This window comes from Hippoglossus stenolepis, chromosome 22 (assembly GCF_022539355.2).
Source record: "Hippoglossus stenolepis isolate QCI-W04-F060 chromosome 22, HSTE1.2, whole genome shotgun sequence".
NCBI lineage: Eukaryota > Metazoa > Chordata > Actinopteri > Pleuronectiformes > Pleuronectidae > Hippoglossus > Hippoglossus stenolepis.
Window position 1 is genome coordinate 6170437 of NC_061504.1, and position 25246 is coordinate 6195682.

Genomic DNA, 25246 nt, shown 5'->3' on the forward strand with positions numbered 1-25246 from the left:
GAATCTGATGTCATCTTTTTGATCTGATTCATAGTGCCCATGCTCAGAATCTACAGTGCATGTGTGGGATTCATGCTCCAAGCAGCGTTTAATACAAACAACTATGCATCACAGATTTCACAGCTGTCCACAATGGAGCGTAACTGAAACCTTAGTTCTTCCTTTTCATCATTGAATTCAGTTTTCTCCAGCCTGTACTAAACTGAACACAAACTCCACACTTTCTCTCAATGAATGCAAAGTAGAGGATGTGACAAAATAGTCTCAACTCAAATGTCTACTCACAAGCTTTATCAGGACTTTCCACCACATATCATTGTCTTCAACAGATGGATCTCTGAGCACTGTGGTGTGAGCAGACTCTTTAATGCGCAGACGATTTTTTGAGGCCACCTTTCAGTGAATGCTGACATGCTGCTGTTAGTCACACCAGCGCTCACTGGTGGCTCAGGTGCCCCTGTGGTGTGATTGTTGGGCCAAATGAAACATGGAAATTTGCCCATTATGTCAGACCTTTGCAGAAAAGTCGACACAGTCATCTTCAGGACAATCGTGCTGCATTTAGATAAGTTCATGCTTGATGCTAGGCTCTGTATGGGCAGGGGAGATATAATAATGTATCTAGATGCTGATGTTTTCTTGTGTGACCCTCACCACACAAATTCCAGGCTTAGATTACTACAACAACTGCTATTAATAAAAACAGCCCCTTGGCTTTGCATGCTTGATTTAATTTGGCTCTTGGGGGAAACTAATTGGGAAACTCCGATTTAGAGTTTTCTCTTTGATGACAGCTTTTATAATACGTAAAATCGTTTATTTTTTTTTAAATGCAATTTTTTGTTTTGCTATTCAAATGCTCCAGTCGGTTCACACAAGGTTGCAACGGCGTTAAATCTATAGTGCACGTGGGAAAGTGTTGGTGCTGTTATCAGTGCTGTGCTGATGCTGAATGGGTTTGGCTCTGTTCAGTAAAAATGCCCTCTCTAGTATTATTGTCACAGTAAACTTACAAAGCAGAGGCTGAATGTTCCACTATCTCTTCCCACCCAATGACACATTCTTCCCTACACAAGCTTCCGTTCAGAATTACAGCACTTTTTTGTGATTTATGAGCAAAATGTGCTGTACTCTACCCTCTGAATTTACTCTGATAGCTCTTGGGACCAATTCAATTCAAGTTGGAGAAGCGGGGTGAAAAAAACGCACTGGCTGCTGCTTTCCCATTACATGGTAAATCTCCAGAGAAAGAGACGGAGGTGTTCGAGTCAGCAGAAATCCAGATCTTCTGAAAGCAGCAATTTATATGCACATGGTTCCTGTATCGTAATAAAAAGCTGATTAAGTGACTTTTTCTCCTTTAATTGCCACTTGAATGGGCCTATATGCCTAAAGGACCGACTGTGCCAGTGTTGATCAGACCATATGGCGGGGCATGACTTTGATAATGAGGATATAGTGTGGCACTGTGAACATAGAAAAACTGTGTGTCTCTGTGAAGGAAATGGCAGAATAACAGTAGAGATATGAAAATTATTCCAAAGTGTGTTGACCCTCCTGGTTAAATACAGCATGCAAAGGCAACATCTCCCTTCTGATCCAGTTGCATAATCCAGTTTTGTCAGTTCCTCCTCTCATCGGGTATTTGGTTCATTGATCAGAAGCATCACACTGATGCTGCGGCTGATTTTCGATAGGAAAACAGTTCAGTCCCATGGTATCAATCTGAAATCCATGGGTTCAGTCATTCTCTGTCATCCAGCTGAATGTTAAGCTTCACTACGCTGAACCAAGAGGTTGGCTGGAGGGAGCACTTCATCAAAAGGGACGAGTTTTGCTTAAAAGACTTTCATGGTTAAATGAGCTTCCTAAAGTAATATTAACCAGTGTTCCTGCTTCAAACACACACACACACATTAGCTGATAAGAGTCCGATTAAAATTGTAGTTTTACATTTATTTTAAGCCTTATTCTGTTATTTCTGTGAGTATGCCCTTGTAAAAGTGCCAGCGGAGTGACATTGCTTCAAAAACCAGATGTGATTTTGAAATGTCTTTTGTCACTTTGCACTGCTTCACCTGACTAAAACTTGCCAACGTTTTGTTCATATCCTCCCTCCTGTGCACCGTGCTGATCGTCTGGCAATAAATTACTCAGACAGGCAAAGCAAATTTCAAGGTGAGGAAACGGCTGGAGCTCTGCTCGTACTGGTCGCTATAATCAGAGACTTCATCCGTCTCCGTCTGGCTTCTGCTCACATTCTCTCTCACCAAAATAACCTGTCAGCTCGGGCATCCAAATACCAATCAGCAAGCCAAGTAATTAATGACAGATTTCATCAGAATGTTTCCATGATCATTTTCTGGATGCTTCCCTGACCTGAGGTCAGACTCTAACACCTGCTGTGGGGCCGGAAAACCAGTTCTCTGCTCTGCTAACAGGTTCATATTAACGAATGTTGAGATAGTTCTATGAGATGTCTACATGTCTACTATGCCAGACATACAGTATGTTGTGATAAAAACACTACTAAACTGACTTTCAGTATACATCTTTCAATAAACACTACAGAGATTTAGAGGTATCTGCAAAGAAGTTGCAGAGGAAGGAACTGTCAATCCTGCAGCCATCTGGCTTTGTAGAAATCACAATTTAAATGAGGATTTCATTTCTTTTAAAGGTAACTGTGGACATTGCTGAACAGTCCATTTGATATTTGTTATTATCACTTATTCTCTATCAAGTTTATTATGTTACACACTAATCAAATGAAGCCTGTAGCAGGATACAGTTATTATCTTCATGTTACTCAGATTAGATAAATATAGAACAGGCTTCAAACCAGTTTTGAAAACATTGAATCACTCAGTGAAAAGTTTCCACTCGTTCTGTCATAGCTGGCGACAGGAGCACGAACAGGGGCATCTGGTAGAAGCAGGCCGGAGGCTAGCAGATTCGATGCGGACTGGGAGGCCTGCGACATGGCTGTAGAGGTGGTAGAGGACGTGCAGAAAGCTGATTCTCTGACGGATTCAGGGTCCCACTTCCATGAGTTAGTCACTTTAGGAATCCTGGCTCTTTGTGAAGAAAAGTGACTCCAAAGTCCTCCCATGAAAATGGCAGAGAGGGTTGACTTGCCTCATTGCCTTCTGTGAAACGTTTGCTGAGTCTGCAGTATCGCCGTATGAAAGATTATACTGCACAGCTAAAGATCTTTGTTCACAGAGCATTAAATGGAATGTCTTTAAGAGGGAGTTTGTCTTGAGTGATATTCGCCTGCTGCACTATAGTGGAATATAAGAGAGAATCCCACTTTGGGTATTTTCAAAACAAACCTGTAACTGAAGACAATAGGATTTTTCTGCCAGAGGCCTTTCTGTTCTGTTCTTTTAAAGCTTGGATATAAACAACAGCAATCTTAATTTCATCTATCCTCTCATATCAGCCCGAGAGCCTTCACTGATGTGTTGAGACAAAACCCCACACACACTATGTGCTTGTGTTGCTTTATATTCATGTCCTCGGGCGAAGAGCGAAGACAGGAAGAGAACAGGCAGTACAAAAAAAAGTTTTTCACTATCAAAGTAAGAACTACCTCCTTTGTATTTGAACGCTCATCTGTCTGGAGAGTTAATCTGTTTATCTTTGGAAATGCAAAATGCTTTCATAGGTTGTGACATTTCAAAGACGTGAAAAAAAATCCCTGTTTTGGCATCTATATGATTTTAAACGTCTCTTTAAATGAATTGTCTGACTTTGTTTCAACATTGGAGCCAGATAGCTTAGCTTAGCTGAAAGACTGCATATGGGGAAACAACATTTCAACGTGTTTGCATTTATGGGAGGTTGTTCTCAATACAGAGTACCTCAACTTTGTAAAGCCGTCCAAACTCCCTAATTGCCAATTGGGACAGAAACTCGTTTTGGTGAATATCCATCCATCCATCCAATATCTACACCACTTATCCTTTGAGGGTCACTTGGGAGCTGGAGCGAATCCCAGCTGACTTTGGGCGAGAGGTGATGTACACTCTGGACAGCTCATCAGCTAATCGCTGGGGCCAACATACAGAAACAAATAACCAGTCACGCTCACATTCACAACTATTATCAATTTAGACAACACAACTGAAGTAATTGTTCTGTGTCAAAATCGAATAACTATAAATAATAAGCAGATTTGTTTTTGGAAGAAAAGATAAACTGGTAAACAGTGTGCTGTGGCCCAAAGCGATCAACCCCCTGCAGCACTGTGGCTGGCCTGAGCAGCACTCCAGGCTCAGGGAGCTGTGTGACGACCCCTGCTCCTCCCTGTCAGTTTGTCCTGTGTGCTGTGTGTATGTGGGATAAGCGAGGAGCACGAGTGCCAACTATGTGCACCTGGGGCCCGGTTTCCACAGTCTATAAAGTGTGGCCTTCACTGACAGTCTCTCTCTCCTTCTCTGCAGGCACCCGGTTGGTTGTTGCATCCTTAGTTGTCTTCAGTTGCATTATTACCTTTTGGTTTACATGCACCTTGCAACACTCACACATCATGTTCACTCACACACACACACACACACCCCTACACCACTGATTCTACCGACGGCTCACACTCCACTTGTTTTTTACTTTGTGACAGCTGTCATCTGACTTTTAATTGCAGCCACAGTGTCTATAATCAGATCTTATTGGAATGTGCCCATGCAAAGCCAGCAGCCATGATTTAAAGCCCAAGAATGACGAGCAGACATTGATTCCATAACCTTCCCTAAATGATCCAGGCAACAGAGAGGATAGTGTCTCTCTATTCTCTGGCTCCCACTCCGTCTTTCTGCTATCAGTTGTCACTATAATGAGCAGCAGGATTTTGGGGTGGGGTAGGAGTGCGGGGGGGTGGGGGGATGAGCTGCTGTGAGAATCCAGCAGTGGGCGCGGAGCTGGGATGAGCTGCAATTGATTATCTGTGCGGCCGTCTCAGACAGCTCAGTCACAGTGCGGGCTGTACTTTGATACTGCATGACAGCAAAGTAAATGTCTGCCGAGATAATGAGGTGGCCTCAACACACCCTACGTGTCATCACGCTGCCCATCAATGCTCATGTGTAAACAGCCAATAATTGAACGTGTGTGTGTGTGTGTTTGTATTTTAAACGCATGTCAGAAGAAACAGGACAATTCACACTGGCCTTTGTGCCAAGGGGAAGAGAAGCCGCTCCTGATGACCTCCAAGCATCTCTGGACTCTGGAGGCTCATGACCTGAGCCAGTTTAGCTTTCAGGTCAATGAGGAAAAGTTGGATCACTGAAAACCCTTGTCATCATTGTTAAATGATTGGTATCTAGTGTGAAATGTCTCCTGCACAGGCATTTATTTGATTTCTTTGTGGTTATTGAAAGTTAACAGCATAGCACCCACCTCAAACATCATCAGTGGAAAAACTAAAGAGTACATACCAGCCACCCAGGGTACGCTGTCCTGAAACTGGAGCCGACGGCATCAAAGGCACAGATATCTTCTATTCAGGATGAGAAACCCTTCAAGATGGGACATGACTCAAGAGCAGTGCAATTGTAGCTGCTTTTCTTCCGCATTGATAAGTTTTGCCATTTCTTTTCCTTGGGCTACATTGAATGGAAAACCATTCTTAAGCTGGAGTGGCCCAGAAGGGCCAGCTGTAACAAACAGCTCATTTCTCTTTCTCCTTCTTCTTACACAGTCTATTACCACAGTCTCTTTATTCAATGCCATGAAGATAATTCTAAGGCTGGATGTACTGCATTAATTACCATGGCCCTGGAGATGGTATGACATAAAATTGAAAGACCGCTCAAAAGACTTGCCCTCTTCTTCTGGGGGTTAATACTTTTTTTTACTAATTTCAGTGTTATGTAATTTTTATTTAGTTTTTGTTAGTATTGCTGGAAGGTAATGGTACAACTATGCTTTTGAAGTACTTGTTTGTACCATTTAACCCTGGACCTTCAAATACAGTTTAGTAACAAGCCTGTACTCAGTGGAAGACTGAAGCGGTTGCTACCTGGAAAGAGAAAGAAACAGTTGGTAGAAAGTGCTATTTATTTTCAAACTACATGTTTTTATCCATATGTGCATTTTGTTGCTCTGTGGATCAGTGGTTAGAACTTAATACTAAGAATATTCTTGTTCCTCTCTAGATGCAAAGGAGTAACGACATTCACAAAGATTGTGATGTCTGCACTCCTTATCTTATCTCTTGCATTTGTGGTCTCATTTTTTTGGTCACTACCCAAAGCTCACACTGACAGTGTGTGTTTATGGTTTCTTTCTGGAAATTATCTTTATAACATCTTCTCCATTGTTCTCTTGTCTGGGCTCAGGATGAAGAGTCACAGACCCATTTTTAACTTGTATGAACTAATCTTCTTCTGTATATACACCAAACGTGTGTCTTTCTGCATCTACAAACAGTTTCCCACTGAATCCATATACATGTATTTTGAAATGTACTTATGTTCAATCAGAAAGGGAAAATGGTGGAGCTTCTTCTATTCCTTCTGGTATAGCCCAATTCTTGCTAGAGAAACACAATAGCACTCAGTTTTTGTAACAGCTGAATTTTTATTAAAACAATTGCTGCGTGGCAGTGATTTCTAAATGTTCACTACATACTGATGAATGCATCTTTTCTTTTGTAATGAGCAAGCTTTTGCAAGATTTTCTGGCTGAATTCATATCCTCAGGGACAAAGAGAAAAGCAAATATTGATGTTGGTTCAGCTGAAAGCAGCAGCCCAGCCTTCCTTCACACTAGTAGATGCCCAGATGGTCCCAGAAGTCACATATATGGTTCCTGGTTCCCACTTGTGCATGTGAACGCACTGTCAGGTTCATGACCAGCCAGCCGCTGGTGTCAGAATAGCGCGGCCAAACGGGCAGGCGCTGCTCCCGGCAGAAAGTTGTCTGTCGAGCTCTCGAGGAAGGGTCACCTGTGTGGGCAAAGGCGCCCCAATAGCACAGCATCCGATTGGACAGCAGCTTCTCTTGCGGCAGCATGGTGAAGTTGGCCACTGTGGCTGAGTCAAAGAGGAAGGGCAGCTCGGCACCATGGCAGGCATGCTGGTAGCAGAACGTCAGACCCGACCAAATGCGATGGTCCGACGCTACGTGGTCGAACACATACATCCACACCTCACTGCCCATTGCTATGCCAGCACGTGCCGACCTCCTGGATGGACACAGGAACACATAGTCGGTAACGATCTGTTGACAGAAAATATAGAGAAAGTCAGACTGGAGTTCTTTTCTTCAATGGGTGACAAGGGTCAGTCAGTCAGTCAGTTAGCCAAGCAGTTCACCACTCTCACTGACACTTGTGCTCCCCAGAAGATGACCTCTAATGGCTCTGACGTCCCCTGACTTTTCCCACTGAGGTTGACATTTTTAACCTTGAGGGAAATATTTCAACAGCTCTTTGTACAGACATTTATTACATTCCATTTTACTCATTTGGTAGATGCTTTCATCCAAAGTGACTTATAACCAGACTTACACCATTTACAACACTTACAACACTGTTGACTACAGTATTGATGATCCTATGACTTTTGCTATAACACCACCATTAAGCCCAATTCATGCTTCTGCATCGAAGCTACGCCGTACGTAGGCACGTATCCTACGCACGGGGCCAAGCATTCATAGGTGTGTGTCGGTGTGTGAGTTGTGCTGTAATTACAAAGCCGAAATTACACAGCGATAGAGTTTCTATGCTGGTGTTGAATGTCTTCCGGTTTCTGGTCCGCTTATTTACAAATTCTCTGGTGTCCCTGTTTACTTCGGAACAATAGCGAGTGTTACTGAGTGGATGATGTTTGAGTTGGAGCTGATAGATCTCGAAGAGTAGTTACTTCATTTAGTTCAATTAATTCCTTCAACTCAATTAAAAAATGGCGGTGAGTCTGCTGGAAATGCGATGCTACCAAGCCGACCAATCACAGCTTTTGCGGTCTGCGGTCTGTGGTGTAGTTGTAATGATTTTAATGATCCTCTTCAAAATTTGAAATTTGGTCAGAATGTTGTACTCCCTGCTAACATGGTTACTTAGCAAATGTTACAATGTTGAAATGCTCAACTAAATTGGTGATCTTAATTAACACTATACCTGGTAACATCAGCTTATTACCATTGCCTCCATGGGTACGTTAGCATGCTAATGTTAATATTGTGTGTTATAATGCTCAGAAAGGACTGTCCCAATCTGGGATTTTAAGCCATGTTCAAATGTTGGATATCCTGTTTACCATGTCCGAGTAGAGAAATAAACTGTGTGGCAGTCAGACATTTTGTGGACAAACTTGGGCACTAAAGTAAAAAACAAGCTGCTTTGCAAGTTGAAGACTGGTTCAGCATTGTTGAAGCTTCTTGTTTTACAGTCTGCAGTGCCTTAGCTGAAAAGAAAATAAAGAAACCTAATGAGTATGGCATCTACATGGCATGTGCGCAGCATATTATGAGATGGGCTGGGTACAAAGCTACAAAAAACAAGATCTATTGCTATCTCTTGGCTAAAAGGAAGCAAAAGAAAAGGAAGATAGGCTGTTACCTGGAAACCAGTTTGTCTTTTTCAGCAATACACAACCTGCACCCACACATCTGACACCTGAACACAAACAGGCCGACTGTGGGAAGCTGATGGACACACATGCACTCACAAACACACATGTACACTTCTTATTTTTACACATACATTTGTCTCTTTAAAATTGGCACATGCAAAAATGTATGCATCCCTAACTGTAGCCTACCTAAACAGCACCAGCTCCAAAATGACACAATTGCATTGTAAGTGTCTTTATAGTTTCAGACTGACAGACACAGTCCAGCGCCCACTTCTATTAAAAATGTTACTGTGCCCATAGGTGTATTATTCTTAAAATGAGGTGTGGTCATGTTCATTGTTGATGCATTGCTTTATTGAGGTAGTAAAATGCTTCTTTTGACCAACAAAAAAACAGTTTTGAAGTCAATGTCTCAGTATATTCCGCTTCATTTCATTTTAAAGGCACATTATCGAGATGGGAGCATGTACTTACAGAGGTGGGTGCACAGTGAGTGCTGCTTATTACTCACACAGATGGTCTATCCACGGGAGACGTGAAATCTCACAAGCAGATCTGATTCCTCTGCAGAAAAGTGCTCTCTCTTTACTACCTGACAAATCCACCATTTTTATTCCGCTATTTAACTAGTGAAATTCAATTTGGACAGGCCCGATTGGCCCTTTCATGTTCTACAGACCATGTGCTTAGATTCTTTAAGAAGAGCCCTAAAGGTCATGAAGCACGCAAACACACATCCAAGTGGATACAAGCCCATGTAGGAATTAAGTTATTTTCCTCTGGATATAATGTTTTTCCTCTATTTCCTTTGCTCTCTGTAGAAAAGCGTGCAGCACTGATGTCATGCATCATGTCACCTCCTGCACCTTGTCATGTGTCAGCAATGAGCTTCACAGGAGGTTGATTCTCTCCTCTTCAGCTCCAGCCTGAGCCGTCACCTCAACCAACCAGTAAGAAACAAAGGCGAGAACCGTGGGTGATTTTCTACTTGTGCACACAGACAATTATGTTCACTGGACCACACTAATATGCCAGGGGTACCTCTACAGTGAATGACACACTGGGTCTCTACCCCTGCAGTGCCTTTTAGTGCCAAGGCGGTTTTGTCTTCAAGAGTACAGACATTACATAGGTTAAAAAGGTAAATAATGAATATGTTGGTGTGAACTCAAATACACTGATGTTGTTTACATTCTTCAGAATGACCTTTCCTCTTGTGTCTATCATTGCATCACCTTAGAAATAAACACAGAATTTTCTCCTAATGTTCGAATAAAAATATTACAGGTATTGTTGAGCATTATAGTGACTGACCACTTTTCGAATGACTCTGGTTTTCGAGCGTAAATGTCCCATTTCTTTTCTCCATTGAGGTTTTCATAAAAGAGTTTAAAGCCTGGAATTCGCCACGAGATGAATCATGACCATAAAACACTTTTATTAACACAGCAAAACATATTGGAAACTTGAAAAAAGGCAAAGGTACAAGATTTTGTACCTAACTGTTTTAAGAGTAGAGGGACTGCGTGTCCCATAAACCATTGCAAATGGTTTCACGATCTCGTAGCTTGTGGTAAGTTGATATTGGATGGCTAAAATATTATTACTTCCGGAACCACACTCTTGAGCTCTATTTGGAATAGTTTCTTCTGCAAAGAACAACATTGCTACTACCCTGGCAAACAGGGTGGAACCACATTTCCCATGAGCAGCGTACCCTTTGAACCCTACATATGTATGACCTCTTGTTAAACTGCAATCACCACAATGTCTCCAACAGGTCTAGACACAGCTTTTAGAGATTAATCTATTTGCTGCTCTCTGCGACAGAGTACCAGTCTCTTCAGTAATATATCAATTCAACTTGCCGTTCAAAGAGAAGCTTAGATCATCATTCTCATTTGTCCTTGTGCTTTTATTTGAAAAAGGAATTTTTGATTCTGTATGACATTTAATAGAGAGACGTCTCATGGAGCCACGCTCACACTAGCACTGAGCTTTTCACATCAGCTCCTTCCATGACGACTGCTTGACATTTATGATAACCCCCCTAGTCCTTTGGAGGAGTGCCCTTTATGAAGAGATGTAGGAGGTGTGTGTGTGTGTGTGTGCGTGTGCGTGCGTGTGTGTGCGTGCGTGCAAGCGTGTGTGCGTGCGTGTGTGCGTGCAAGCGTGTGTGTGCGGATCGCGGGGTCTACAGTTGTGACTTCACCATCTACCTACTGCACCGTGAACTGTTACTGAATGCTAAATATGTCTGCGAGTGTCACCTCCTGACCCCCTGCAGCTCCCTGAGGCTGTCACCTTGCACTTTGCATGTGAACTGCTGGAAGAAAACGGTCTCCTCCGGTGTCATCATGAGCCGTGCCACCTCTGTCACGGTGATCGGAAAAACAAGAAATCTCACTTAGACAAGTGAAACTGTAAAAAGGAGCAATGATATGTAACTATAATATCATATAGATAAAAAAAACCCTGGATGGATGGATAGGTAGACATATTGCTAACGAACTAATTGAAGAGTGATGCAAAAGTAGTTTCCCACAGTGTGTAAATGTTGACACTCTCCAGGCTCTCATAGAACCTTTCCGTCAGAATTGTTTTTCTTTTTTTCTGTTTTTACTTTTTTATAACATTTATGTTTTACATAGATAATAATTTACTTTATTTAGATATTTTAGTTTTAATCCATTAGAAATCCAGTGTCAGATGATTGCGTTTTCCCTTTTGCAGATTTCCCATTACTGAAAGTCATTAGACCCATTGGGCTGTGGCATAGGAGTTAGAGAGGTTCATCCACTAACCTGAAGGTCAGTAGTTCAATCTCCAGCTCCTTAAGTCTGCATGCTGAAGTGTCCTCGGGCCAGATACTGAACCCTAAATGGCCCCTGACGGCTGTGCTGACAGTGTATAAATGGTGCATGACAGAAAAGGCACTGTGTATAGAAGAGTGAATGCGACTTGTACCGTAAAGTGATTTAAATGGTCGATAAGACTGCAACAGCTTTATAAAAATACAGTTCATTTACAAAAATATTGATAAGTAAGTATTGAAAGTATTGTGGACTCAAACAGCAGTCCTACAATCAATCCTGAGGGTTGTAATGTCTTTTTGAAATCCTTTTAGTCATACCGGAGGCTGTATTTTTGTGGTTCTTTTAAATTGTATCGCATTATACTAATAATGGCTCTGGCCTCATTTACACTAATATGTTGCCATGTGACACAGTCAGCGTTTTGTCCTCTGCCGGCCTTCTCTGTCCTTTACTTCATCTGTGACTCCTCGGCCCATCCTTCCTATCACCGTAGATGTTCATGAGAGACAAGTGGCTTCTTAGTGGGAGCAGTCAGGCTGCATCTCAAGCAGACTGACTCCGTGACTCCAGGTGGTCCACATTTTTCACCCATCCAGATGATAGATGAAAATATGTGGTCTACAATAGCCAGACAAACTGGAATCATAGCTCCCTCTGTAGGCAAGGGATGAGAAGTGATATTGATGAAAAGGGATGCACTGAGTTGGTGGCTCTCAAACTGTTCAGGAGCTTCTACACATACACAAGTTGTTCTTTAAGCTGCCTCAAATGTTGCTTTTTTCCCAACTAACGAATCACAGTAGCAAAAGAGAACAGTTGCCTAATTACCCATCAGGCTCCCTAGATGTGGTGCCGCTGGAGAGAGCGCAGCTGGGTCCTTGTCACACACCCGACAGCCAAAGAATGAGTAGTTATTGATGCATGCGTGTGTTTGGGTGTGTCGGGTTGAATGTGTCTGAGTTTTCATTTTTTCACTGGGAGTTTTTTTCCTTTTTACACAAACACTGCCAAAGAAAATGACTCAATATGTTTAAACACAGATAGTGTGTTAATTCTAATTCTCAGTGTCATCTGATTAAAAGTACCTCACTTTAGTATCTGTCTATGAACTGATCCATGAAACATAGTTCATATTGTGTAATCACTAAACTTAAACCAGGAAATACAGGCTCTTGATAATTAACCTTCAGTCATTATATCGTAGGTTTGAGGAAAGGTTTGGGGTTGTACTTTCGTAAAGTATAAAGAACAATACTTTTACTTTACAAGAGGAAAACCACACTTTGGCATTGCGGCTACTAAACAATTTTAAAACTGACAAAAATTCCCTCTTTCCTCCTTTTCCCCTTTTCCATTCAAAATTAGTTTTTATCAGAAATAACCCAAATCCTGAATCCAGTCACGTTGACAGAAGTAAGTCGGACATAGACTTGAACATGATGTGATGACTTTGATGCTAACTTTTGCCTTTAACTTTAGTGCTAAGCAAATTTGACCAGATGATTTTGCTGAATCCCAGTTTATCCTGAGATGTGTGTGCTGAATTTCAACAAAATCCATCTGAGAGTTGTTGAGAGATTTCACTCAAACCACAGATGTAGACCTCAAGGTGGCTCTGGAGAAAAAGTCAGAGGATCATTCATTGCCTTACACACGTGGGATCTAAGAAGGTGTTAATTCTACATGATCATGATGTTATAAACATTATCTCTGTAGAAATGTTGACATTTTCCCCTCTGCAATGACTGACATATTTTCTTGACTGCACCTGCAGCTGATGTTCTGCGGTTTCAGATCCGCCAATGTGAACTGAGCTCATCCTCTTACCTGAGCCAGCATGCCCCTGCGGTCGGCTACGCTCCACAGAGGCAGGTACTTGTGCAGGACCCTCAGAGTGTGTTGTTTAAAGATGGCAGTAATGTACACAGTGGCCTCCACTGCTGAGACTGGCTTATTGAAGACGCCATACACAAAGATCACCCCCTCTTCTGAGGTCGTACCTGCGGGGATGAAAACAGTGTCAGTGCAAAAAACAAGAAAACCCATGAAGACTTCCTGTTCCCCATTTGCACAGCCCTGATTGTCCTGAAGTTTGAAAATCTGTCTTTACAGCAGCTTTCATCTTGATGTAATAGGCTGCTTAGTTTCCAAGACATCACATGTTACTGATCTCGCTCCTTCAGCTTTGGATCTTGGGAATTTCCACTTCAAATTGTGTTTTAATGAGAACCAGAGGGAATTTGGCTTCACTGGCCGGAGGTGATTTTCCGGGCACAGTGATGCCAGAATGAACTGATGTTCATGGAAATTTGTGTTGAATCAGACACGAGGATGAGATTAAGTCATTTTAGGACAGAGAGGGGCAACTATTACGTCTCTTCCAGATGCAGATTACACAGCCCGGAATTGCAACTGTGTAAATTCAGAGTCCTGCAGTATATTGAAAATCCCTGTCTGAATCTGAACAAGATTTAATTAGAGTTAACAAGATTTCCATCTGAGCAGAGTGTTCCGATCTTTTGTGAGGTGAGAATAGAAATAACACAAGTGCTTCACTGTAAGTATGACTTCAGCTTTCACACATTTCTGTAAAAGTATTATGTATATGTACTTACTGTGCAGTAGAATCTGCAACAAGTATTTGGGCCACTTGAGGGAAATAAAAACATTATGTCGAGAAAAAGTTATAATATTATGAGAATTACAATTTAAATTTACCGGAATAAAGTCATAATATTAGACTATGCATCATTTTAGAGCAGGGATATCAGGAGATCAGCCTGTCGCCTGCATTAATATGAGGAATATGTTGCATCTTGTTGAGTTGTACTTTATTAGAGGTTTCATAAATGAAGAAATTCATCAGCACCTTAGTTTCATAAGTATCAAGATTTTTAAAAGATTGTGTAAGAAACTTTCTTTTCCCTTTGTTGAGATTTCAAGATTTTGGATCCAGGAGGTTGGGCATATAAAATCTGAATCTGCATGGTATATATCTGTCAGTAATGCCTTAAAAAATATAATGTTTTACTGTGAAATGTATGAGTATAAGTACAAAGCAGCAGAAAATGGAATTGAAGAATAAGTGCATTGAAATTGTACAATACTTGACTAAATCAGTTATTCCATCACTGCACTGCAGGGAGCTTCAAAGTTGTTTGGCCGGTTACGCTCACTGGTTCTTACCCAGCAGCAGAGGCTTCTCTTTCTGCCAGTGGCCCGTCTGGAACGCTGTGATGGTCTGTTCCTTTATCAATTCCCCATCGATGTGCGGACCCCACGTCTCGAAAACCTCCAGGAACCTGAACGGGTTCACGATCTTAGAAGCTGAGATCAGAAATCAAACAAATCAGTTAATAATACGGTCTGATTTTGAGCAGTGATCTTGAACATTTGGAACAGAGATCCAACAGAAAGAAGTAGGTGGAGTTAAACTTGAATCCTGTAATATAGAACTTTCTTTTTTTTGCTCTTCTTGAGTCAGTAGAGCTTAAATGCTTCTTTTGCTTCCAGTGTTTTTGGCCTGAAAGTGAGTTCACAAAAGCAGAAAACAGCGGCTGACGACGCAATAACAGAGTCAGTGATACTGACCAATAACCCTGTCAACCCTGCTGATATATTACAGTCATTTTGTGCAGTGAAGCAGTAAAATTTTGTCTAATTGCTCCTTTCAGGGTCTCGATGCACCTTTTGTTTTCACAATTTCCTTTTCCAATATGCCACAGTTCAGGACTAAATAATGTCTTTCATCATCTTTCACAGATAAACATGCTACACCCCTGTCTTCTTATGTAACTGTGCGGTCAGCCCTGTAGAGTTACTCTAAATTCGGGCGTGGCCTGGTGTGTGCGTCATCCTACTTGTTTTCATCTGGGCGGTGAGGACGGTCTGTGGACTGAGAGAGAGCAGGCAGACGAAGTCGCTCATAGAGCAGTTGGTCTGTTTAGAAAAGTCCCTTCCCAGCCTCAGGGCATCATGTCTTAGAGAGAGATACAGAAAAACAACAATACACTTAGACTGAAGTTTTCTCAAAGCATGCTGGGAACATCATGGAGGGTTTGAATCGTTATGAGCACACGCCTGACAACGCACATCCTCAACCACTCGTGTGCACTGGGTATGTGTGTCCTGGTGTACTCTGGTATAATAGCTGATCTCCTACACATGTAAACAGTTGAATCATTGTTAAGTTCAGAGTTCAACATAAACATCTGTTTGCAAAGAGAATCACCAACACTTTTCAACTATTCATGTTGTGTTCTACACCGGTAGCCGAGGCTGATTGTTTTTTTTCCTGAAGGGGGTCATGTGACATGAGCCTGACAAATCAGCAAAGGCTACATCATGACCAACAAGTGGTTGTGACTATGTCTCAGTTTTTGTTCGTCCAGACGAAACAGCAGCCCTGGAGTTTTTAAACTAAAACAGGGTCCGCAGCGTTTCAAAACTTCTCTGTTTTAGCTGCTCGAAAATTAAAAAAGTAGTGCGGACACCAAGTGTTTCCAAAGCAGAGGTGATGTGTTTTCAAACTACTCGTATGGATGTAGCCTAAGGTGTGAATTGTAGTGTTATGTAAATAATTAATCTTTATAATATTCTTCTATCCTGAGGTAGTGGTGGATCAGTAACACCAGCGGCCAGTGTCGACCCTCAGCTCAGAGGTCCTCACCTGGTCTTCAGAGGGATGGAGAAGGGCAGACTCTGCAGCACAGCTTGTTTAAACAGAGGCTTGCTGCTCTGGGTCATCAGGTGGAGACTCACGGACTGGGCGCCTGCACTCTCTCCAAATATCGTCACCTGACAAACACCACAACACAGAAGCCGTTAACGGCCACGATGGACGACTTCACACTTCAGCAATGAGAGGAGCAAACATTACTACCCAGGAATCCTGTGAGTGGACATCAGTGGACTGCACACAGCTGGAAAGTATTGATCCAACTTGTTTGTCATAGTTTTTAATAACAGAATGAAATGAGATGAGGAATGATAATGAGTGTAGTTGTCTTTGGGCCTGTTACTTGCATTGATAGGTTATTATAGGCTGTTCAACCGCATTGCTTGCTCTTTGCTTTGATATCAGTTCACACATGTTGACACCACTGAAGGTGTAGAAACATCGAGAAGTTAATCTAGAGAAAAGTGAGGTACCCAAGTTAAATTTCAAGTGCCATGACAGTGTCTGAATATTTATATCAAAGCAATATATCAGTCTTTCCATAAAAATATAAAAATACACTAGAATTATTTTCCCACTTCTTCATTATGGGGTATTGAGTTAATAATAGTTCGGGAAAATGTACTTGTATATTGGGGAAGAAAAAAAATAACCCAAATGATTTATCGATAATAGTAGTTGTCGAATTAACTATTGTTTTTTGTTTTTGTCTTGAAAATTTAAGTTGGGTTGTTTTTGCTTATTTAAACCTTTTAACTAAGAACAGAACTAGAAAACAGAATACCATGCCTCAAAAAGTCTAGCAAGGTTATAAGCTGAGGTGACCTAGCATGTGACTTTATGTGTGTGGGTGTTTGTGTGTGTCTGTGTGTGTGTCTGCTCGCTTGCCTTGCTGGGATCCCCACCAAACACCGCAATGTTCCGCTGGACCCAGAGAAAAGCTGCCTGCTGGTCCAAGATCCCATAATTCCCTGCAGCTGAGGTGTGAGGGTCTTTGCCCGACACGAGGAATCCAAAGGCCCCTTCAATAATGCATCAGTTCACATGATCAGCAGCGTATAATTAACTGCAGCAAGTCACTGATTTCCTTCCAGCTCCAAATTACTGTTCCCTTTATTAGGCTGCTCCATTTAAATAATGGCAGGCACGAATTATCCTGTCACACACACACACACACACACACACACACACACACACACACACACACACACTCTCTCTCTCTCGACTACATGAATAAACAGGTTACTACATTGGAATAAAGTAACTAATGTTCTTACCCAGCCGGTACTCCATGCCTACAACTATAGTGTGGGTAAAGTTACTGATGAAGCGTCCGTCATACAGCGGCTTGGAGGCAGAGCCGGCGATGAAGTCGCCGCCGTGGATCCACACCATGACGGGCAGTGGGCTCTGCAGTGGGGAGTGGAAGTTCACATCCAGAGGCACGAAGATGTTGAGGTAGAGACAGTCCTCGCTGACCTTTGAGACGAGAGATTACACAGGTTATTCAGGCTCATTGGAATTGATATTCATATTTTACTCCACAGTTCGAGCTGTAACTTCTTATCCTATGTTTTTTGCCTACAAGAAGTCTTTGACTTAGAGAAACATGCTTTTACAGTTTTTTTGGCAGGTTCTTAAACCAAGTTGAACAAATTGATGCTGTCACACATTCCCAATATATCTGGCTTTAAATTACAACTATGAGGTAGCTTATTTTTATACACTGCTGCTCATAATTATATTTGAATGATACGTGAGTGACGTTTTATTGTCCTACTGGTCACCTGTGGTACTGTAGCTTTTAATTGTTGTTGCTGTAATGTTATTTTTAGATGTGTAATCCCATAAAACTGGGCCACAGTTACCAGTCAAGTCACAGCAGCCTGAGTGAAGTTACATTTCAAAGTGAAAGCCAAGTCATGGTAGATTACGATGACAGTATTTAAGTCTCAACATATTTACATTTTCATCGACAAACACAAAATAAAAGATAATGAATTTCTACACAGCCATGTTGTTCCTTCAAGTAAGGAAGCAACATTTGAAATAATCAGCATTTTAGAGACATTTTTTGTCTCAAGGCCTTGATGTTTCTTGGCTACTCGTGATTCTTTAGTCCCTTCCACTATTTACTACATTAATGTGTCCTAAGTATCTTTGACTGTGAGACACATGATATAACCAAACCAATGATATTCACCTATTGTCCTTTTGTGTGTTAGCGCAGCTGCCATCTTTAATGCTGGTGAAACCTATTTTACTGTTGCTCTCACTTCAATACCAACAAAGCAAACAAGTTATGTCTTCCTGACATTTAAACATCATGATGCAAATATGTGAGAAGTTGTGTTGTTCCTTACTTTATGAGGACACTCCGCAGTTATAGGTCCGCTGCAGGCCTGCATGCATGCAGCCCTCGGAAAGGAGGCATCATAACCCCCCGGCCAAGGAGTCACAGGTCTGGGGGCTTTCCAGCGGTAAGCCCCAACAGGGGGGTCGGCATATGGTACCCCATAGAATATATGGGCCTTATCCACTGTAACCCCCTTAATCTGGCCATCTTTAGTTAACACTACAGGTCCAGGAGCCCCATCTGTGTCCTGACTGCCTGGCTCGTCCTTGGTCTGCTCCGGGATTGAGAGGACCTTGAGGCGTCCCGGCTCCTTGGGGGAGTTTATCTCAAAGTGTCGGTTGATAATGAACGGCTCGTCTCTCACCAGCGGCCCAGGGTAGATAGTTCTCAGGAAGCTCGCAAGGTCGATGTCATCATCATTTTTCGTCTCCTCTCCAGAGACCAGCATTAAACTTAGTGGGCACAGCAGCAGAAAACAGGGCCAGCTCTCCATGTTGCCTTAGAATCCGCTCATGCTTCCCCAGACGCTGCTGCTCCGATCAGGATTTGACTTGAATTATGTTCCCAGCTGAGCCCACACGACACCCTGCAGCCTGAGAGTCTCCACGGACAGTTCTGCACAACTTGTGACTCCAATTTAGCTGATTGCTTGTTAAGATTTCTCAGACAGAAGCTGCTCTGTCTGGAGGATCGTCCAGTCGACCCAGAGCAGCTGGACACAGACTCTGTGGTGCAGGACAACTAATGGACAACAAGTCGTCTTTCCTATGCTTAATGTCATTACAAAGTCACAAACAGAGGGTAAATAGAGAAAAGTCAAGGAGCAGGCATCATTGAAATATAAGAGTGGAGTCCTGAATTGTTTCTGAGGTGTTAGATGTTTACAAAGTCAAAACAGAACATGGGGAAATCTCTTGTAGTAGTTTTTTTCTAGATTTGCCATCTGTCTTGGAAACTACTGAATGTATTTACCTCTTGATGATGTAGGAAACCTTCCCATTAATTAATCTGAAAGGGAAAACACTCACAATTCAAGTGCAAACCAGAAGCACTGCTTTATCTTAAAGGTATTTCTGCCTCTGCTAAAAAGTCCCAAAGTCCATTCTCTACCCTTCTTTCTACACCATAAGACTATAGGACACTACTGTAGAAGACACATGCCAAACCTGTCCAACATTACATTTACCATAAGAATAGTTTACATTAACTTGTGAAATGTGTTCACACAGTTAGAAATACACTTTTAACAGATGTCAGGTGTTGACTTAAAAATGTTTTTCTCTTTTTTCTTCTCTATCCCTCCTTCCTCATTGTCCCACTTTGATGTATGAATGTTCCCTCTTTTGCTAAAACACGTTTTTTTCCCTTTTGTAGGTTTAATCGCCATGTGGATTTTTTAAAGTGCAGTATCCAGACAGACAAGTTCGACAATGTTGGATGTGCGGACCAATCACGTTGCTCCAACATTAATGACCAATCACCGTGGCGATTTCTCCTCGTCCGTCTAACATTTCCAACTTTTGACCAATCACGGCAATAATTGTAAGAACTCTTTTTTGTGATTTCCTGTTAAATATGTAGTTCAGGTTATGAGATATTTCAGCGTTTTGTACAAATTGTCGTTTCTCACAGTCAGGATGGCCGAGCGGTCTAAGGCGCTGCGTTCAGGTCGCAGTCTCCTCTGGAGGCGTGGGTTCGAATCCCACTTCTGACATGACTTTTTAATTTTTATTTACTGTGACTGTGTGAGCGTCTGTTTCTATGTAAACGTCTGTTGTGCTGTTACATCAAAGCTCATTGAGAGAGATTCTTACCAAGGTTTGACCATTTTAGACAAGCTTATACTGACAACATCCACTTGAGGGCAGCATAGACCAGGGAACATGAAAGTCCACTTTCTGTGAGTGCTCCTTAATGGCTATGTCTGTCTGTCTGTCTGTATATCTATCTATCTATCCTACACTGCACGATAAATACCCAGATACACAGATAAGTGTTCAGCTAAATGAAGAGCATGACATGGAGGACAATGTGGAGGAAGATGATGGCTTCTATGACATCACAGTGCTGATCCCACCAGGGTCAGCCTCTGACTCCTGGTCCCTCTACAGTAACATCTGGCCTTGGGTCTCTGAGAACAGCTGGTCTGGGATTCACACAGCCTCTACTGGTCCCAGCACATCCACCCCAGCTCCTGACACTCTGTCCTCTAGAACTGCAGTTTATGTACCAGCTGGCAGTGGTGAGATGATGTGAAGTACATTTTTATTGTATCTGTACTTTTGTAGATTTATTTTTTGGTACTTTTACTTGACTACATATATCAGCAAATATCTGTACTTCATACTTCATGACAGTTTTATAATGTATTGAGTAATATGTTCACTTAAAAGCAAGTACTTACTCAAATAGAAAAGTTAATGTGGTACTTTTACTTTACTACATATTTTGTTCTCAAGTTAAACATTTGAGTTCCTCTTCCATCACTGCATGATGAAGATATAGTCGGTGTCAGTTGACGTTATTGATATGAGTTAATGAACATAATGTCCCTGGATACCAGCACATGGACACACTGAGTACTGTTACTTTACTGTTGGAGAAAAAAAATAACAATTTCAATATTTGAAGTCTTAATTGTATTTGTTGTGTGTTTTAAAGTGTTAATAATAACAATAGTGATGATTATAATGATGATGAAGACAACAATGAGGTCACGTGTTATTTACACGTTAATTAACTTGACACTTGACAAAAAGACTCCACTCTGAAAGTGAGAGACAGAAACATGGTCACAGAAGGTATTTCCTGTGCTGTTTTTCTCTTTTTTCTTCTCTATCCCTCCTTCCTTCTTTGTTGTATAAATGTTCCCTCTTTTGCCCAAACGCGTTTTTTGTCCTGTTCTAGGTTTAATAAGAATGTTGGACGTGAGGACCAATCACATTCGTTGCTCCAACATTAGTGACCAATCGGCGATTTTTCCTCGTCCATCTAACATTTCCAACTTTTGACCAATCACGGTACCAATTGTAAGAACTCTTTTTCGTGATTTCCTGTTAAAGATGTAGTTCCGGTTATGGGATATCTGCCGGTTTTGTACAATTTGTCGTTTCTCACAGTCAGGATGGCCGAGCGGTCTAAGGCGCTGCGTTCAGGTCGCAGTCTCCTCTGGAGGCGTGGGTTCGAATCCCACTTCTGACAAATATCTTTTTCATCTATCATCATGTTTTTCAGTGGAATTTATAGCTGTGAGTTGATATAGGGAATGAATAGTCGAGCGCCTATGGGGGGTTTTGGTGTCAGCTGGTGTCAACATGAATCTTTTCCTCTGACAGATGGATGGCAAAGATACTTTGGTCTTAACCCACTCAATCCTTGGTTCTTACTGCTTTACTGGAGCCTAAAAGTATCTCTGCAGGGGAGCAGCAGATAATATGATAGCTGCAGGTCGAATTTTTAAGAAGTACTACTTCAAGAGTATAACCTGTACAACTTGGAAGAATCAGCCCTCTTCCCATAGCACCACGACAGAGTTTGTTACTTTATTTTATTTGGAAAATAATAACACTAATTAATGATCATATTTGTATATTTATTCTGACACCCCCCCACTTCAGTCGTTCAGAATGAACTCACAACTGCAAGACAGCAACACATGCAGTGTGAATGAGTTGCAGCGACCTGAATGTCCTCTGTTGTGTTAGAAGCTTCTTGAGACACAGAAGAGAGGACTTCTGATGTACAAGACGAGCTACAGGAAGACAACAGCCACCATGTACATATGTAACAGACATTGTGATATGTCATGAGACAGGCAGGAAAAACTCTGCTGTCAGAAGTGGGATTCGAACCCACGCCTCCAGAGGAGACTGCGACCTTATAGCAGCCGACGGACCGTCCGTGGAAATGTTGGCGAATTTTGGACGCGAAGACCAATCACGTTCGCGCCTCCAACATTCAGCCAATAGCAGCGGTGGATTCTTCCCCTCTCTCCAACATTTCCAACATTTGACCAATCACAACACAGAAATGTTGGAAACGTATAGGGGGCGTGTATCACCCAGCGAGTACGTGTGGCTGGCCGACGGAGGAGTGGGCGGTACGGCTTCTTCCTCTGCTGTCGCCCGAGGTTCCGGGACGCCAGGCTGGGGGCCACGCACCGCCCGTTCCCCAGCTTTACGTACACATTTATTTCGCTACCTACTATAACATCATTTTCACTTTTCATCTGTTTAATAATGAAATCAAGGCTGATTTTTTTCGGTCAGGATTGTCCGTATTGTAGTCTGATCGGACCAAGTCCAATAGTCGGTGGAACCTTGAATTACAGGCGGAGTAGTTATCAGAGAATAACCAGTTTGAGGAATCTGCATCTTTTTCAGTTCCTGGAAATTGCCCATTAGTACTAATTTCCTCCAAACGTCATGGGGAGGATGTAGTATGGGTCAGACAAGAACCAAATCAGATTTTGCTGCAGATCTGGATAAGGGGACGAATCAAGGACTTTGTTCCACATTCTTTAACATTGTGCGTTTTTCAACATTTTCATTGATTTCTCAGAGAATAAATCCGACATGTTTAGTGGACTGCTATTTATGAGTACGTGTAATTTGGTGCAGTTCCAAATAATAAATGGATCTGGTGAAAATTAAATATGATTTCATATGGGGACTATTTGGCCTGGACCTCATGGACACATGGAATTGCCTACATCCAGCAGACCTGTCCTCCTTGCACCTCATCCACTTACAAACTGCATACTGATTAAGATTATAGATATATATTGTTAAGTGCATTTAAAAGTAGTGATGTGTCCTTCTGTGTCGAGGCTTCGAAGCGTGTGTCGAGGAATCCAGGAAGATTTTTTGTGAAGAGCGTATCGAGGCTCGTGCTGATGACGTATGTGGTGACGTTCAAAGCCTCGCGAGCCGGCCGTACCACGTGACTGAGTCAGGAAATGGTTCGCGGGTTTGGCGTGTGATTCGAAATATAAGGGGCAGCGAAACGCAATGGACCCCCCCCCCACACACACATTTTGTGGACTTGGGACTTTATTTCGCGTTTGTTTGGAAAAAAAAAAAAACTGCCTGAAACTCAGCACTGTGGAAAAGTTATTTTTAAATAAAAATGAATAAAATGTTGTCCCTATTTCACGTGTTACATGTTACAAGTAACACAAGCACATTCACATCACAACCCCGCCATTGTATCATAAAGACAGACACCATATTAATAAGTTCATAATTTATGTTAACATCATTCATTCATTTATTCAATTCAAAGCTTCACATACCAAAGCCATGGTGTCATTATAATCACTCTGCCTGTTTTACATTTATTGTCCACTTGATGGCACAGTAGAGCAAATGAAGCACCAGGAAGCTTCGGCCCATGAGTGAACCTATTGGATGGAAAGCTTCAATGCTGCATGAAGCTTCATGTCGCCATCACTACTTAAACGGGTTTAGGGCTAAGAACTTTACAGGTTAGTGTAGTTTCCCAATTCTCCATTCAGCTGTCATTTCTATCCATGGTATTTCCAGAGGTCTTTTCTGACTGAGGTAGGTTATCAGTAACAAGAGTCCCAAATCAACCAACATTTCATTTAAATTCCATTTTTACTGCAGCATAAGAGGACAGGGAGCAGGGAAAACCCTCATCACCCTCCTGTGTGCCAGGCCCTGTGTTTTATAAGGTAATCAGTCTTGGTCAAGGCAAAATCCCCAAAATGGCATTTTCTGTGTGGACGGTGCAATAAATGATCAAAATGTTTTTAGTCAAAGGTCATATTGAAAGTCATCCCCGTCGAGAAATTCTCCAAAAGTGAGGGTTAAACTACAGCTGATGTCAGCAAGTTTGGTTCATGTCCAGTTTTAGAAGACTCATCACTTTTCAGCTCCAGGAAATCTCCCATTAGTGCTCATTTGAGGACACTGAGGCCGTGTGTTCAGGTCGCAGTCTCCCCTAAAGTTATTCAAAATTCTAATAAATAGTTAAGATGAATGGTGGTCTCATTCACTGGAGAGTAACTCGTGACTAAGACTAACCCTTTCTGTTTTTAATAATATCAGTCATGTATCATGAGTCAAACAGGCTTTAATTATAACCTCACTTCTGTTCACTAATGTCCATTTCACCTGAAAATGATCAAATGCATTTCAGGATGTATCATCTATTGAAAATTTAAAAAAAAAAAAAAAAAAAAAAAGGGACCACACAAAATATTTTAATTAGAATATTTAATATAAAACATTCATGACAAACAACATGGTTCAGTTGGAAAGTTGCTCATAGTCAGTCCAGATTGTTGCAGTATATTTACTGGAGGAGAAAGTCTAGAAGAAAGAGCCGGTTACAGCCAGTAAAAAGCAGCCTGAGCAGCTTCTGCCCTGATGCAAGACTCCCACTGGAGTTCAGTCACATTTCATTGATCTCCACATACCTGAGCTTTAGGTCACATGACAACCCCATGTCTTTACAGAAGAGAAAACATGCAGCCAAAGGAATAAATGCAAAAAAAATGTGCAAACTAATGTAACATGCAACAACATTTTCATGCAAAAGAAAAGGAATGAAGACACAGGGTTGACGAAAGATTTTTCAGAAGTCATGGTAAAAAGATGAATCCAGCAGCTTTGGTACCATTGTAACACCTTTCGGAAAAACAAACACTACTGTGCACGTGTCAAAAAAACAAAAACACACAACCAATGTTCTCAGAGTAGAAGATATGTTAAAAAGTGGCAAAACACAGCATTCAAAATACAAACGAGAAGCTCTACCTGAGACGAAAGACAAACACGGTACCTGCAGCAGTA

At 41.8% G+C, this 25246-nt stretch overlaps 1 protein-coding gene and 2 non-coding genes across 3 annotated transcripts; 2 read left to right on the plus strand and 1 right to left on the minus strand.

Moving 5' to 3' along the window:
* Positions 1-6559: 6559 nt before the first annotated feature.
* On the minus strand, positions 6560-19065 carry LOC118101342 (crystal protein). Its single transcript, XM_035147014.2, has 8 exons — positions 18436-19065; positions 17350-17551; positions 16961-17094; positions 16064-16191; positions 15255-15373; positions 14581-14721; positions 13222-13394; positions 6560-7220 (listed from the first exon to the last, which is right to left on the minus strand). The coding sequence occupies exons 1-8, from the start codon at positions 18919-18921 to the stop codon at positions 6768-6770; spliced, it is 1836 nt and encodes a 611-aa protein (XP_035002905.2). The 5' UTR covers positions 18922-19065; the 3' UTR covers positions 6560-6767.
* Positions 19066-20059: 994 nt separating this feature from the next.
* On the plus strand, positions 20060-20142 carry trnal-cag. The gene has a single exon. It is a non-coding gene; the product is annotated as a tRNA-Leu (tRNA).
* Positions 20143-21546: 1404 nt separating this feature from the next.
* On the plus strand, positions 21547-21629 carry trnal-cag. Its single transcript has one exon. It is a non-coding gene; the product is annotated as a tRNA-Leu (tRNA).
* The last annotated feature ends 3617 nt before the right edge of the window (positions 21630-25246 follow it).